Consider the following 15,887-nt stretch of genomic DNA (forward strand, 5'->3'; position numbering starts at 1 on the left):
CATTGTTAACTGCTCAGGGAAACTGAGTAATGGTCGTTATTGTGAAAAGTTCAGTATCCTGAAGTTCATATTACTGAAACATTTTTGCATTGAAACTTCAAGCAGTAAGCAGGGGATTTCTGAAAGTTTGTTTTTCTGCAAAGTTTGTTAATGTGATGTTCATAGTAGAGAGGTTTCACTGTGTCAGGTTCGCTATTATTATATTTCATTATTATTCCATTGCACTATATCTTATCCTATGACACTTCAAATAAAGTTTTCCCTTCTCCTACAGAGGTAAAGAAAAGATACTGTCTGCCAGCTGTACTCGTTTTCCTGCTACTCTATCTCATGATTCAAGTGTGAAACATTAGTTTGCAATGTGGCTTAGGTGGCTGCAGCCGAGCGAGCGTGCTACCACTCGATGGCCGGCTGTGGGAGCCAGGTGCTGCTGCTGGGCCTTGCATCGGTGCACGTGCTGAGCTTGCGCACATGGCTGGAACGACTGGAGCTCCTGTGCCAGCAGCAGCTGTACGCAGAGGCCCTCCACCTGGCCCGCAGCCTCTATCGAGATGAGGCCAAGGCAGTGTGCGGCCTGGTGGGCAAGAAGGTGCGCCGCCAGCGCCAGGTGGCCACTCGCACCCAGGAGCTGCTTGAAGCTCTGGCTGCGGGTCCGCCTGACCGTGTCCAACTCCTGGTGCCCCTCTGCGTCAGGCTAGCTCTGGAGCTCAGGTGCTGGTCCACTTGTTATTCTGTATCCCCATTTTTGTCAGATTCGCCATAAGGAAAATGATGGATGCTTTGCCAGTGCTTCAACAGTAAGCTGGTGAGACGATAAAAAAAAAAAAAGTATTTTTGACAGGTGTTAAGGAACTACGGTAGACTTCCTTAAGTTCAACTAGTGTTGGCCGTGAACCATATTATGCAATTAAAATTAGAGAAGGTAAATATATTTACAGACTCGTTAAGCCTAATTAAGGCTTTGATGTCACTAAAAGCATACAAATGCTGTAATTATTCAACTATATTCGCTTCTATGGACTATTTATGCAGCTGAACAATGTACCACAATATGCTGGGTTCCAGGCCACAGAGGCATATGCCATATGCTTGCCAATGAACTCACTAGGTCCATATCAGAAAGCTTGCAATGCTTCCACGGCTGTCGCAACCATAGATTTGAAACCTTTCCTGCAGAAGAAACTAAGAAGCTATTGGCAACGCCTTAGGGATGCTGAAACATATAATAACCTTCACCTGCTTGAACCATGGTTAGGGATTTGGCCATCAACAGGCAAATCATGGGAAGCTGCTGTCCTTAACTCGGTTGAAAATAGGACACGTGTATGGCACACACAACTACTTGTTGACTGGTGATGAACCTCCGGTCTATGATAAATGTAGTGAGAGGTTGACCATCATCAACGTCTTACTACAGTACTGGGAAGCAGATGTTGAAACTTTCCTCTAGCTTACAGACAACATATCCCTCTTCATCCAGCAATATTTCTCGGTCAGGAATCATTATCCAACTCGAAAATTTTCAATTAAATCCGCTTGCTTCATGTTATCAGCCCAAAGAATTTGTAGTTTGGCTTCTCTTGAGAGGCCGCTGTTGCAAAGATACTGTTTTGCATAGCACACACCTCCAGCCCCTTACTTTAGTGGGGCCCTGACGAAGCAGTAGTGCTACTAGCAGTGACATTTTAGTATATCAGCCCTTCGTAGCACATCTTTTATTTTTGTACAACATATCATTGTATAGGGTGGTCCTTTATGAAAGGGAATGTACGAGCACATGGCCTCTGCTCTGTAGCGGCTGCTTAGAGTGCCAGCAAGACGAAGTACGTCCACTTTTGACGTCATCTATTGGCGCCCAGAATAACCAGTCATGGCCGATAGGCAAGCGCCTGCTGGAATTAGTTGAACACCCCCCCACATGACTGCTGCGCAAGCGAGGCCTGCCGCGCAGCGTCGGCTGCTAGCAAACCGCACTAGATAAGCAAGTGCGCTGTAAATGTAAAAGTGCCAACATATGCCCGGTAGTTATTAGGTACTCCCAGCGTGTATTAGTGTGTAAGCATTCTAAGGCTACTTCCCTCGAAACTCTGTCCATCTGTCCGTCCTTCTGTCTGTAATACGCAACAGGATAACACTCCATGCATAGGTATAAAGGGTGTTTCACTTAACTTAGGCCAAACTTTAAAAATAGGCAAATGCTATGTAGCTGGACAGAACAAAGGTAATGTTATTTGCCATCGCTTGGAGATACTCTGATTATTTCTTTGCATTTCGCCTAATTAGATAATTAGTGACCTTACGCCGTCTCCTGATGTCTCTGCCTATACTGCGACACTACGACCCCACCGCCCCAATTGAAGTGCATACCGATGCCAGTGGTATCGGCCTTGGCGCTGTCCTTGCGCAGCGCAAGTCTGGCTACTCCGAGTACGTCGTTGCTTACGGCAGTCGTGCGCTGACCAAAGCGGAACGCAATTATAGCGTCACAGAAAAAGAATGCCTGGCCATCGTTTGGGCACTCAGGAAGTTTCGCCCTTATTTATACGGCAGGCCTTTCAATGTGGTTACTGACCATCAAGCCCTTTGTTGGTTACCCTCTTTAAAAGACCCGCCTGGACGCCTTGCCCGCTGCGCTCTGCACATTCAAGAATACGACATACACGTCATATACCGCTCAGGTCGCAAGCACACTGACGCTGACGCTCTGTACCGCTCTCCGCTGCCAGCCGACACGGCCTCCCTCTCCACCATTAAGGCAGTATCCTCGGTCGACATCGACACCTTCACATCAGAACAGCACAAGGATCCTTGGGTGGCCGCTCTTTTGGATCTCCTTTCTGGCTCGCCTGCATCTCCCGTCTCCCGCTCCCTGCGTCGCCAGGCTGTCCATTTTGCTGTCTGGGAAAACCTCTTGTATCGACGCAACTACCAGCCCGATGGTTGCAAGTGGCTCCTGGTTATCCCTAGGACTTTGCGTTCCAACATGTGCGTGTCTTTCCATACTGACCCACAATGTGCACACGCAGGCACTTTGAAGACGTATGAGCGCTTGCGGCAATGTTACTACTGGCGAGCAATGTTTACTTTTGTCCAAACGTTTGTCCGCTCGTGCCGCAATGCCAACGCCGCAAATCTCCGCCTCATCCGGCCCACGGTTTATTACAGCCGCTTCCGTGCCCTGCTCGTGCCTTCGACCGTGTGGGAATTGACCTGTATGGGCCGCTACCGCTAACACTCGCTGGAAAACGATGGATTATTGTCGCAGTTGATCACTTTACACGCTATGCTGAAACCGCTGCTCCACCTGCAGCGACCGCCAGTGACGTTGCATCCTTTCTGCTCCATCGTTTCATTCTTCATCATGGCCCACCTCGGGAGCCGCTGAGTGATAGAGGCCATGTGTTTCTGTCGCAGGTGGTTGAAGCTCTGCTTTCTCAATGCCGCATTGTTCACCGGACCACCACGGCGTACCATCCTCAAACTAACTGGCTTACAGAGCATTTCAATCGCACCCTTGGTGATATGCTCGCCATGTACGTTTCATCGGAGCATACAAACTGGGACATCATCCTCCCATTTGTCACGTACGCATATAATACGGCTACACAAAGTTCTACAGGATTTTCTCCATACTTTCTTGTCTACGGTCGCGATCCTTCCCATACTATCGATACGGTTTTGCCTTATACACCAGACACGTCAGAGTGTGCTCCCGTTTCAGCCGTCGCCTGATACGCCGAGGAATGCCGTCAATTAGCCCGAAAGTTCACCTCTGCTGACCAACAACGAGAAAAAGCCAATCGTGATGGTGACGCTACGAATCCGAACTTCGCTCCCGGCACGCTTGTCTTGTTGTCCGTGCCTTCTACCGCGCCTGGACTTTCGACAAAACTTCTCTCGCAGTATGATGGACCATACCACATCGTCGAACGCACCTCTCCGGTCAACTGTGTCATAGAGCCGCTTACATTGACATCCGACAAGCGCCACCGTGGACGGGAAGTTACTCACGCTCGTCGCCTGAAACAATTCTATGACCCGCTTGTCTCCACGTCGTAAGTCGCCAGGATAGCTCCGCTTTTCCACCGGGGGTAATTGTAATGATAAAGAAGAGCACAAGAACAAGGCCAGCCAGATCGTCTCTTCCGTGCCTGCTATGCAACCAGTGGGCCAGCCGGATCGCCAGTGCTTAGCACAAGTGTGAGCCGTTCGGGAAACCAGCTGTTCCTGCTCTGCGTCACCTGCCTTCTCGGTTACGCACAGACGTTACCATCGGAACTGTTCAGTACACCCATTACAGACTAATCAAGAGCAACACAGGTTAAATTAACGGAGTCTAACCAAGAATAATTAAGGGTACTTCAGACTAGCTTGACCTAATTAAGTAATTAATTAAAGGAAATTGACATCCACTCAATCGTAGCAATTGCTACAAAGGGTGGATTTCTCGTTAATTAATCTTAATTATTGAATAACTAGTTAATCATAAAGATAACTAAGTATAATTGATGAATTAATGAGGCTTAATTACCACAGCCAAACTTTGACCTGAGTGCATTGCTCTCTCCTGAAGATATCCGGATCAGGCGAGGTTTATTCCTGCTACGAAAGGAAGCAAGGAGCCAGAGTGCTTGCTGCGAAAAAGTATGCAGAAACTGCACTGGAGTTGTCTAAGAACGCATAAGCATACTCCTAAATTTCAGTTGGACCACCAACAAAATTCAAGTTGGTTCATCCTCAAATTGAGGATGGCTCACCCCAAATTTAGGTTAGCTCACCCCCAAATTTAGGTCCGCCAATCCCCAAATTTAAGTGTGGCGATGGCCACATTTTCAGTTGGCTCACCCCCAAATTTAGGTGGGCCACCCCCAAATATAACTTGTCGCACTGCCACATTTGAAGTTCACCCAACCTGAAAGTTAAGTTGGCACACCCTCAAATTTCAGTTGGCACACCCCCAAATTACAAAATGGCCTACCCCCAATCTTAAGTTGACCAGCCCCCGAATTTGGGGGGGGGGGGGGGGGGGGTCACCCACCCCGACTATAAACTTCCTCGTGCATCTTCTATGGAGCCTTATGTACCCGCTGTGGGTATTCTCCTTGATCAATCTTTTTTTCGAGCGTCAGTTGGTTTTTATCACTTATAAAGCTACCAATCATCTACATTTACATTATTATAACGATTAAATGTCCTAACTTCGCAAATTACACATTTTTGTGCAGATACAAGGCACTACACTTTTTGCGTGATGGACAGATTTTCTTGGGATACTCGCAAAAGAAGGATTATGCATTAAAATACACTGGAAGTACCTATAAGCTAGTGGGCATGTGTTGGCACTTTCACATTTCCAGTGCGCTATGCGGGGTTTGCTAGCAGCAGATGCTGCAGGGCAGACCCCGCTGTTTGCACATCCTGTGGCATGGGAGTGTGTCCAGCAGGCGCTTACCTATCGCCCGTGTCTGCTTATTCTGGCTGCCGACAGATGGCACCACAAGCCTATGTGCTTCTTCTTGCTGCCACTTGCTAGTGCTCTAAGCGGCCATGCGCTCCCGTGTTCCCTTTCATAAAGGACCACCGTGTACACCCTTTGTATCGTTGCCATATTTTTATTTGCATGTATATTTTACGCAGTTTACAGCGAATGTCTTTAGGCCACCATACTTACGCCATTTACCATTTACCACGTCATTGACTACGTCGTACTATTTTTTGGTGCTGTTTGGCCTCCCCTTTCCCTTGCGCCATAGAACTCCATTAATCAATTACAAGAATGTATTTTGTGTCATTAGTGTGGCTAATGCAGGTGACAGGTGCTGTTGCTTGGTGAGGGACTGGTTGATGGAGACAGCCAAGTGGCTTGTTGTTCAGTTGTTGTTGGCTATTCTATGCCTTGAGGAACAATGGTTGTAGTAGCAGGGGTAAGAGATTCATATCCCTTGATTCGAGCCAGCACACCTAGGTGCAAACTGTTGAAAGCTTGAGCGTTGGAAGTTCATCAATCATGTTGATTTGGGCCTCTACCTGTGAAGTTGGAACCCAAGTCATGTGCGGCAGTCCTGTGATGGCCTTCCAATCAGTGGTCTCAAAACATTCCTATTCGTCCTTCGAGAGATGGTGGAACTTCAATTGGTACATAAGGTGTGGCTGGAGTTCTGACTTGACTAGGTGGCTCATTATGTTGGTCTGTGCTGCGCCCAATTTTCTAGCAATCCAACGGATCATGTGTATGTCCTGTAGCACATTGCTTTGTGTTCTTGACCCATGGGGAAGCAGAACCAATCTGAGCAATTTGAAGGCCTAGCACGTCAAGAGTTCAGCTAGTGAATGGGCTGGTTTGAAAGCAAACGGCGGCTGTATTGCTACAGCCGTATACAGTGCAACCCTGATTATGCGACTTTCTCGGGACCGCGAAAAAGCGTCGTAAAATGCGGGCGTCATAAAATCCGAACACAAATTATGCCTATAAAGATACTGCTTATTTCGCGTGACAGATTTACGAGCAACTTCAATGTAAACTACTAACATACTCTGCAGGGCTTGGAAACCCAAATTACCCAAAAAATAAATGTAATAAGAATTAATGCTGCAGTACAGGTACCAATCATGCTTTATTCAAACGAACCTTCGCAGCACTCCACTGCCCACTGTCACGATTCCCGCCAGCCGGCGTGAACTTTAAACAAAGTCGGTAAGTTTCTTTTGGACCTTGTTTGTTCCGTGAACCAAGAGCTTTCACTCAAGTTGGGCAACGTCCAAAAGGAGGTCCTCCGTGGCGTCGCGTGAACAGATGGAGTTCCGGATGTTGTCTATTTGCCGTAGCACTTCAGCAAACGTGGTAGGCACAGGCACGGCAACTGTGGCGTCGTTGTTGTCCTCGTCCGATGCCGCAGTGGTGTCGACACTAGGCAAAGCCTCCTCGATGGCATCATCCAGCGACACCTCGCCGGAGATAGCAATGTTGTCTTCGGCCTCCACGTACTCGGCGAAGGTCGTGGTGAGGTTTAAACCCTTGAAATTATCGTCGGCGAAGTAAGCGGCATCGAGGTTGTTGCGTCCCCAGCAGAGGAGGCAGTCTCTCGCTTAAAGCCACAGTGCTTGAACGAGTTAGCGATTGTGCTTCGCGAGACTGCGTTCCAAGAACTGGCAATAAAATGCATGGCGTCGAGATCAGTGATCTTTTCTTCTGACTCGCTGCGCTCCATAGCCGCCAGCTGACGCTGCACTAACCGCTTCCGGTACCTTTGCTTGATGCACTTAATGATGCCGGCATCCAGTGGCTGCATCCCACTTGTGCAGTTGGGCAAAAAAAAGAAAAAAAAAAAACTTTATGTTCCTCAGGCTGGACATATCGAGTGGGTGGCACGGTGCATTGTCCACGAAAACCAGTATTTTCCTAGCCTTAGTACCCATTTTGTCATCCAGCTGCTGCAAAAAATTGCTGAAGAGCGAAGATGTCATCCATGCCTTTTTGTTGAAGTTGTAGCTGCATCGCAGCGTCTTCAAGTTCATAAAGCGCTGTGGCTTTGGAAACTTTCCAACAACGAGCACGGGCAGCCTCTTGGTACTGTCCTCGTCAGCACAGAATAGTGCCGTCACATGCTCTTTAGTATGCTTGCCACCATGACAGCTGTGACCCTTAAACGCAAGGGTTTGCTCGGGCTGCATATGGTAAAAAATACTGCTCTCCTTGGCGCTGAAAACGTCGCAGGGCTTGTATGCAGCAATCATCTCTGGCAGCGACTCCATCCACTCGGTCACCGTCGAAACGTCCACGGAAGTGCTTTCTCCGCAGGAGCAGCAGTACACAATCCTGTTTCGTTTTTTAAAGTGATCCAGCCACCCGTTGGATGCCTGAAAGTCGTTGATGCCCAGACGCAATGCCACAAGGTCCACCTTTTCTTTTAGAATGGCGTCGTCAGTGTTGATCGCAGAGCTCCATGTTTGATGCAGCCACTTGACGAGAACTTTTTCTAACTTCTCATGCTGTGCTTCTTTTGCTGCTTTTCGCTTGAGCCCGAACTTGTTGGCATTCTGCAATATCACTGCAATATCAATATCGCGTTTTGTTTGCCAGGATCGTCTTAAGCGAAGATTCGAGTATCTTAAGGTTGCGGGCAATGCTGGCTTTCGTGGCTTCATGTTGCTTTTCCACTTCCTCGATAATATTCAGCTTATCGCCGAGCGACAGAACTGTCGACAGAACTCAAAACCTCCGCTGAACACTGGTCACTAGGATCATGACAAAGAACACGTGCAATAAATCTAGGCCTCTTCGTGCTACCTTGTCGGCGATCTGCTGCTTGGAAACTGGAAGGAGAGAAACGCTTCCCCAACACGACGAGAGGTGATGCTGCCGAGAAGAGAGGGAGAAGTGATTGTGGAGAAGAAAAGGCGAAATTTCAGCACAGCGGGCGTTGTGGGTGGCTTCTGGTGGGGGGGAGAAACACTTCCCCAACGCGACGAGAGGCGATGAGACGAGGCGGGCAAGAAAGCTGTGCCGGAGTGAACCGGTCGAGTGGTGTAAAGCGCTCCGCATGCGGAGAGACGGACTGAGGAAAGAGACCCGCGGCACTTTTCTTTCGTCTGCCATTCCATCCCGCGCTTCGCGAGGGTCGCCATATAACGCAGGTCAGGCGTTAAATTGTGTTGGATAACTGGGGTTTTTAATGCATTGCTTCTATGGGGACTTCGCCGAGACTGCGCTAATCTGTCGTAAAACCTGGGTCGTCGTAAAACCGGGGGATGTATAATCGGGGTTCCACTGTATGCTGTTTTTTTTTATATTTCTAATCCTATATGGCCACACCAGACATTAGCAATGTCTCAAGCCGTTTGACGTGCCTGCTCTTGGCGGGAGGGATCAGGGTAGACAGTCCACACAGGAATCTCATTTGCATATGTGATGAAGTAAATGGCAGGTAATACTGCCACTTGCCAAGCCAATGAAAGAAGAGTGTAGTTGAACAGCATTGGGGCAAAGACGGAGCCTTGTGGAATACCATGGTGTGAGGTGAACAATTCTGCGTGCCCAGCCAGGCTTACAGAAAAGGTTCGAGCATGAAGGTAGGCATTGACGAACGTGCTTCTGCTTCTTGGGAGGTGAAGTCAGTGGAAGATTTCCACTATTGCTTCATGGATGACGTGGTTGTAAACTTTATAGATATCAATAGCCAGTATGGTTTGAATCCGAGGAGCCTCCCACAAGAACCATGGAGGAAAGGTGCCCAAGCCCATCTTCGGTTCCCAAGTTGGGACGTTATCCAATTTTGGCAGGGTAGTGCCAGCAGTACCACTTGAGCCACCACGTGAGACGGGTCGCAAGAATTCACTCCATCAATTTTGTTGGGATCGACCTGCCTTCCTGCACCTCGTGCCCCAGAATTGTGCGTTGTGCTTGGCTTAATCTCTGGGAATTGCTGCCCCAGTGGCAACGTGGCGGATGCAGCTAGCTCACCAGAGTTAATTTCCTGTGCAAACCGTGCCTCTCCCTCCCGGCATGGAGTCACCGCACGAGCTAACGTCACCGGAATGTGCCCTGATTGGTCTCCCAAGTGATGGCCCCCAAGCGCCCTCTCCATCTGAGCTCTCTTCCGCTGAGTGCTTCATCGCCGCAGCAGATGCTCACAGGTCTGCAACAGATTGGTCATGTAAGACCCTTCCTCCTGCAACTTCTTGTTGTTGCTCTTAGTTAACCGCTACCCGGTTAGCTCTAGCTCAGCAGGTGTGCATACTCGATCGGTCTTGCAGTGAGCCTTTGCCCGTAAGCACCGTTACTGTCGCACTGTGCTGTATCTTGGGTTAATAATAATAAACCTATGTTTGTTGGTGATCTGACTCTGGAGCCTTCTCTGTGCCGTGTCTCAGATTTGACGAACCCTGTCGTTGCGCCTTTGTGTCTTGCGGAGTGGAAGAGCGTTGTGCCCTTTCATGACTGTTGCTCGTAGGGCATGCCTTGTGCAAATCCATCTCCACAGTTTGCACAGAGTTAAGCTTAAGGATATAGGCCTCGTTGAGGGATACAATGAAACTTCTTTATTATGAACACCACATTAACAAGCTTCGCAATGGCGCTTTTCGGCCAGACCTGGCCTTTGGGCTATTGAACACCACATATCATCATCCAACTTCTTATTAACTAACTTATCGTACATCCCCGGCTGACTGCTTGTAGTTTCAATGTAAAAATATTTCAGTACTACAAACTTCAGGATACCAAGCTTTTCAGAATAACGATCATTATTCAATTTCCTTGTTATGTTAACTCCTGAGTACTATGAATTAATAATGCTACATGCGTGTGATATTTGATTGTTTGAACGAGGCGCGTGGGCACCATGACTCGAGAAAAGAGAAGGAAGAACGAACTGGGCTCGCGCTGTGACTCTAACCGGTGAGTGCTGCAACTGTTGTTGTAAATATAACCTGTAAATAGTTGCTCGTCCTACTAACTCGTACTTCGCGTAACAATATTCACAAATATGGGGAGGGGATTCATAGATTCCCCTATATCCTTTACGGCAGCTGGTACAGTAGGCTAGCGGACAACAGGGTGCAGAAAGCGGACACTGTGGCGCATGGGTTCTGAAAACCTGAGATGTCGCCAGAGGAAAAAAATGCGAGAGGGGGCTTTTCTAATGCGGAGGTGACGACGCATCAGGTTTTGCGAGCACATGCTCTGCCCAGACAAGTGTCGCCTACCAGTGGAGGTGCATCTCTTCCTTCTTTCATCCTTCTCTCTGCGCATGCCTCTTCCTTCTTTCATGCTTCTTTCTGCGGCAGTACTAGCTACGCACGCAGAGAAATGTAACCTCCGTGTTCACGGGGATGCTACACAGTCACACTTCTGTACTGTGCCGTTTACATGCCCTTACACTTTGGAATAGTTCAGGTGTACGTCTCGAGTGAGTGAGTAGCATTGTCCATGGCAAGAAATGTTAAAAACAAACAAACGGAAAAAACCTTGTGCTTTGCAGCTGACATGAAACTTCCTCTTTGTCAGTAGTTTTCTCTGCATCCGCTTCTCTTTTTTACTGTGTAGCACTTCGGTGGTGTATGGTGGCGGAATCTCTAAAAAATAGCAACAGCATGGGCCGAGCGCCAGCAACAACAATTTCGTGGATAGCTCATACGGTGACAACAGATGAACTTATGGGTTGATGGGTGGAGCGGTTAATTTGGGGGCGTTCACTATAATGACCTTTCAGAATGACAAACAATTTGCCATGATCTTCTGAAGTTCATTATATTGTGATTTCACTGTATTGTTTGTAATTTTGCCTAGCTTTTGAATAGCAACCACCTCCACTTGGTGCCACGTATCTATGATGATGGCAGTAGTCCATGCTTCGTTGATAGCCTGCAGAAGCAACTTGAGAACAATACCTTCCGTGTTCTTGTAGTCCATAAGGGATGCTGTAAGGTCCTGGTGCAGTGTGCTGGTTCGCTTGGTCTGTGGCAGCTAGAAATTCAGCCATGATAAGGGTGTCAATATTTTTGCATGTAGGTGGCATACCAGCATTGGTTGGGAGGCACGCTTGAATAGTAAATGTGGCCAAGGGAATGTCGAAAGCAGGAAAGAAAGTGCGAGCGGCTGTGATGGCGAAGTTGGATGGGGTCTGGTCAGCTGTTAGCATAGCTGATGCCGCAGGATCTGGAGAACAGCGACCATGTTTCATTGTTCAGAATGTGCACCAAATTTAAGCATTTGATGACGAAGGGTTGAGGGAAGCATCATGACACCGAGCTATCACCGTACAACGTTGGAGCTCTATTCTTGTCGCAGTTTATGTTGGATTTCACTCCAGTGTAAGTTCTGTTCGATGGCGTGTGACCCAATGACAAAGGTGTTGTAAATCAGGAGCGAATCGGAATTTGTTGACATAAAATGCCCCTCAGGGGTGTCTGCGTTAGCAGGCGTTTGGTGTGTTGCAACACCGCGGACTCTAACATACAAGGGTTGGCTCTCTCGTGCATTTAACTGTACATGGCTTAGTCGGGTCCAGGGAAAATGGGATCCTGGGGGTTGAGCCAAAGCTTGGTGTTTGGACTTTTACGGCTCCGTGGCGGAGGCAACACATCTTTTTGGCCTCTGCTCCACAGACAGCACGCCCAGACTGACCGACCCAGAGGAAATCGGTAGTTAGTCAGTCAGTCAGTCAGTCAGTCAGTCAGTCAGTGTTTTATTTTCACCAAACAAAAGCAGTTGCCTTTTCCTGTCTCTCTGTTCATCCAGCCTTCGTCTTTTTCTCTCATTTTACATTAATCCTGCCATCTCTTTACTTTGTTTTACTTCCAATCTTCCAGGCAGCAAGGGTTAACCTGGTATAGTACATCCAACCTTGGGTTTATTATATCATGTTAAAGCAGTGATGTATAGCTGACATCTGCAAGTGTTACTCAAACCTTGCAGCACCCCTTTGTTGGGCTCGGTGGGGAGTGGCTATCATCGCTGCTGAATAACAAGAAAATAAGTAATGGGTGCTCCCTTTCCTCCCTTTCTGATCACCCTCTCAATAGAGGGCGCACCGATGTCACGTTTCAGTTCCTAAGTCAACCCAAAGAAAACTTTCCTCGCTTCCATTTACTGCACAATGAACAACAAGACAAACCAGCTTGAGTAATTTCCGCATTCTTTATGTCCAAATGCCTTGCAGAAAAGCTTGGCCTAGGCTACAAAGCAACAAAAATGGCAAGTGGAGATCTGCTTCTCAAAATCTGCTGCAAAAACCAACATGACGAATTGGCCACTCTTGAGAAATCGAAGACATTCCAATCACAGTCATGCAGCATAAGTCCATGAACACTGCCCATGGGTTAGTCTCATATGACGACTTGATCGACCTTAATGAAGTAGAATTGCTAGAGGGATGAAAAGAGCACAATGGTTGGATGTGCAAAGAATCAAAATACGCTGTGATCACCAAGAAATACCTACCAAGTACCTGGTTTTGACATTTAGCTGAAGAAGACATCCCGAGTACCTTGAAACAGGATGCATCAAAGTATGCGTCAAGCCATACATACCAAACCTACGGAGATGTTTCAAGTGCTAGAGTTATGGCCACAGATCTCTGACCTGCCGAGGGGAGGGCAGCTCACCTGTGCAAGAGGCGGTTGGAAGATTGGTGGGAGAAAAGTAGGGAAGTGACAAAAACAGAGACGTACAAAAACAAAGTTCACAATAGGGGGTCAGAAAATTTGGTTATGGGAATTTGTCAGGGTTTTTTTTTTTTTTCCTTTTCCCTTTTTTTACCTAGGTAGGACATTAGGCAGTGTAATAGCTAGAGCTTGGTGGTGCAACCACCAGCCCCGTTCCAAAGGGGACGCTCATAACATCCATCCATCTGTCCGTCCGTCCATCCGTCATGTGGTGACCATGAGTGCCCCGCTGATGATTGTGACAACACACCTCACTGCGCAAACTGCGACGGTGGGCACCCTTCCCACTCTCGTTCTTGCCCTGCACGAAAAAAAAATAAATAATAATAATAACACTGAAAATCAGAAAAAAAAAAACATCTCTTTCAAGGAAGCATGAAAGAGCTTCTCAGTAGTGCACTGCACTACTTACACCGATGTTGAGCAAAATGAGAAAAAGGTGAAAGCAGGAGCCAACGTTTCGAGAAGTGGACTTGTCTTCTTCTTGCGATGTGGCACACAAGGGCCCAGTGTCACAACAGTCGATGGCGGCCACTTGAATCTCACATGTTGAGCCGGCGGCTCCCCCTCCCACCGCCAAGGTGGACTCGGCAGATGCCGCTCTACCATCTTTGAAGGGCCAGCAGCCCAGTGGCTCAATGGTCCAAAGGGCCTCCCCTCGTGAGGGGAGGCCAAAAACATGTCTTTTGGCTCAGCGTGCTCATCCAGTGCCTATGCAATGGGTACAATTCCAAGCACCTCGGCACCATTGGTGTCGAAGGAGTGGCACAGCTCTTTTGAGCGTGTCATGAAAGAAAAATGGAGAATAACAGGTCTCGGAAAGAAAACCTTGACATAAATGTACAAGTCTTTGCATGCAAAGTATACTTCTCTATTTTTGTTGTTATGGCAATGCAGATCCTTCAATGGAATGCTAGAGGTCTACTTTGTAATCTTGATGACATGAAGGAACTGCTAGCCAAATATAACCATAAATAAAGTACTCTGTATCTAAGAAACACATCTAAAGTCAATCAACACAAGCTTCCTGACTTTATAGACCATACTGGTAAATATTGGGAGAACTCCCTTGCCTCGGCAGGCGGCATTGGCATCATCACTGTAAACTCGATTGCTAGCCAGCAGTTGATGCTTCAAACCCTTCTCGAGGCATTGGCCATTTTTGCAATTGTACTTCAGAAGCTTATAATAATCTGCTCCGTGTATATCCCTCCCGAGTATAAACTCAACAGCTTAGATTTACCATCTCTCATAAACCAGCTTCCTGAGCCATTTATCCTACTCGGTGACTTCAGCTCTGGGGTGACCCACAGTGTTACGTGAGCGGTCGCATAATAGAGAAGTTCCTCTTGAACTTGGGTGCATGCCTACCGAATAAAAAAAGAGCCGACATTTTATAGCATAACACACAACAGTTACTCTGCAACAGACCTAGCTATCTGCTCTGCCGCACCTCTGCCCAGCCTAGAATGGGACGTAATTAAAAATCTCTATGGCAGTGATCATTTTCCCATCTGTCTTAAAACATCAGAGCATGATCTCTTTACAGAGATCCCATGATGGAAACTAAAATCCGCCGATTGGGAAAATTTTCACCAAATCGCATGTATGCCTCAAAATGGTCTTAATGATTTTAATGTTAACTATGCTGTCACCTTTTTTACCGCTTTTATAATTGACGCTGCGTTTCAGTGCATATCGTGAACAAATGGGGCTCCAAAGAAGAGGTGCGCTTCCTGGTGGAATGAAGATTGTAGGATTGCTCATAAGAAGCAAAGGAAGGCTTGCTACGAAAGTCCCCAACCACTGTGGGGATGCGCGACCCTCCCGCCTCCCCTGATGTTTTTCCCGCATAGCGCGTCTCCTGTAGTGCGGCTTCGCCGCGCACGTGGCGTCGGAGTGGTACAAGCGTGGTGCGAGAGATGGCGCGAGCATCGCGCCGCTGCGCGGTTACTTGGGTTCGGGAAAGACAAGGCGCTCTCTCTTGGGTTCGAGACAGGAAGCGGGACGGTCGTGCTGCACGTGTGGCAGCAACGCTTTCCCAGCGGGTCGCCGCACAGCGCGGACATTCCGTGCGCGCGGCGACCAATGCATCTGCGAGACCGCCTCGCGTGGCCGCCTTCGAACGCGCCACGATTCGCGTGACCATACACGCGAACGACCAGGCGTTGGGATCCAGCATGGGGCGAACATATTCGCTCGCGAGGACGCGGTGAGTCGGACTTCTAGATTTGTCGCAGGCCCATCGGCATGTTTTGTGGATAGCAACTCGGCTAGCAGGCATTGATGTATGAAAGGTGCAATAAATGCCCTTGTGATTGTTTGCACTACTGTGTTGTCGTTCCTTTGTCCCAAGAGTACGGTGAGAGATATCCCACTTCAGACCCCACACCACAGAAAGTCTCCTCAATTTTAAGGATGTGAAGTTGCAAGGCAGGCGAGCGTGATGTAAAGCCAGAAAAGAGAGCTGGGAAAAATTCATCTCGAGTATGAACTCCTACACGCAGGAAGCAAAGTGGAACAGACTATAAAAATTATTGAGACGGCAACCTTACGTGTTGCCATTGGTGGATGATCAAGGCAACAGCTTTGAAGATCAGGCTAACGCACTTAGAGAACATTTCTAGCGCGTGTCCAGTTTGGCAAATTATTCAGAGGTGTTTCTCATGAACAAATCAATAGCAGAAAATAAGGCGCTGAACCATAAATGTAGCCCCAGTGAA

General features: G+C 47.9%; 1 protein-coding gene across 4 annotated transcripts in view; it reads left to right on the forward strand.

Moving 5' to 3' along the window:
- The window catches only part of Vps8 (vacuolar protein sorting 8), a 962,017-nt gene that overhangs the window by 358,885 nt on the left and 587,245 nt on the right, over nucleotides 1-15,887 (forward strand). For all 4 annotated transcript variants that reach the window (XM_070531351.1, XM_070531354.1, XM_070531353.1 and 1 more), the window contains one exon: nucleotides 371-711. In XM_070531351.1, the coding sequence (XP_070387452.1) occupies nucleotides 371-711 (341 nt within the window). The remainder of the gene's footprint in view (nucleotides 1-370; nucleotides 712-15,887) is intronic.

The sequence above is a fragment of the Dermacentor albipictus genome, chromosome 1 (assembly GCF_038994185.2).
Source record: "Dermacentor albipictus isolate Rhodes 1998 colony chromosome 1, USDA_Dalb.pri_finalv2, whole genome shotgun sequence".
NCBI lineage: Eukaryota > Metazoa > Arthropoda > Arachnida > Ixodida > Ixodidae > Dermacentor > Dermacentor albipictus.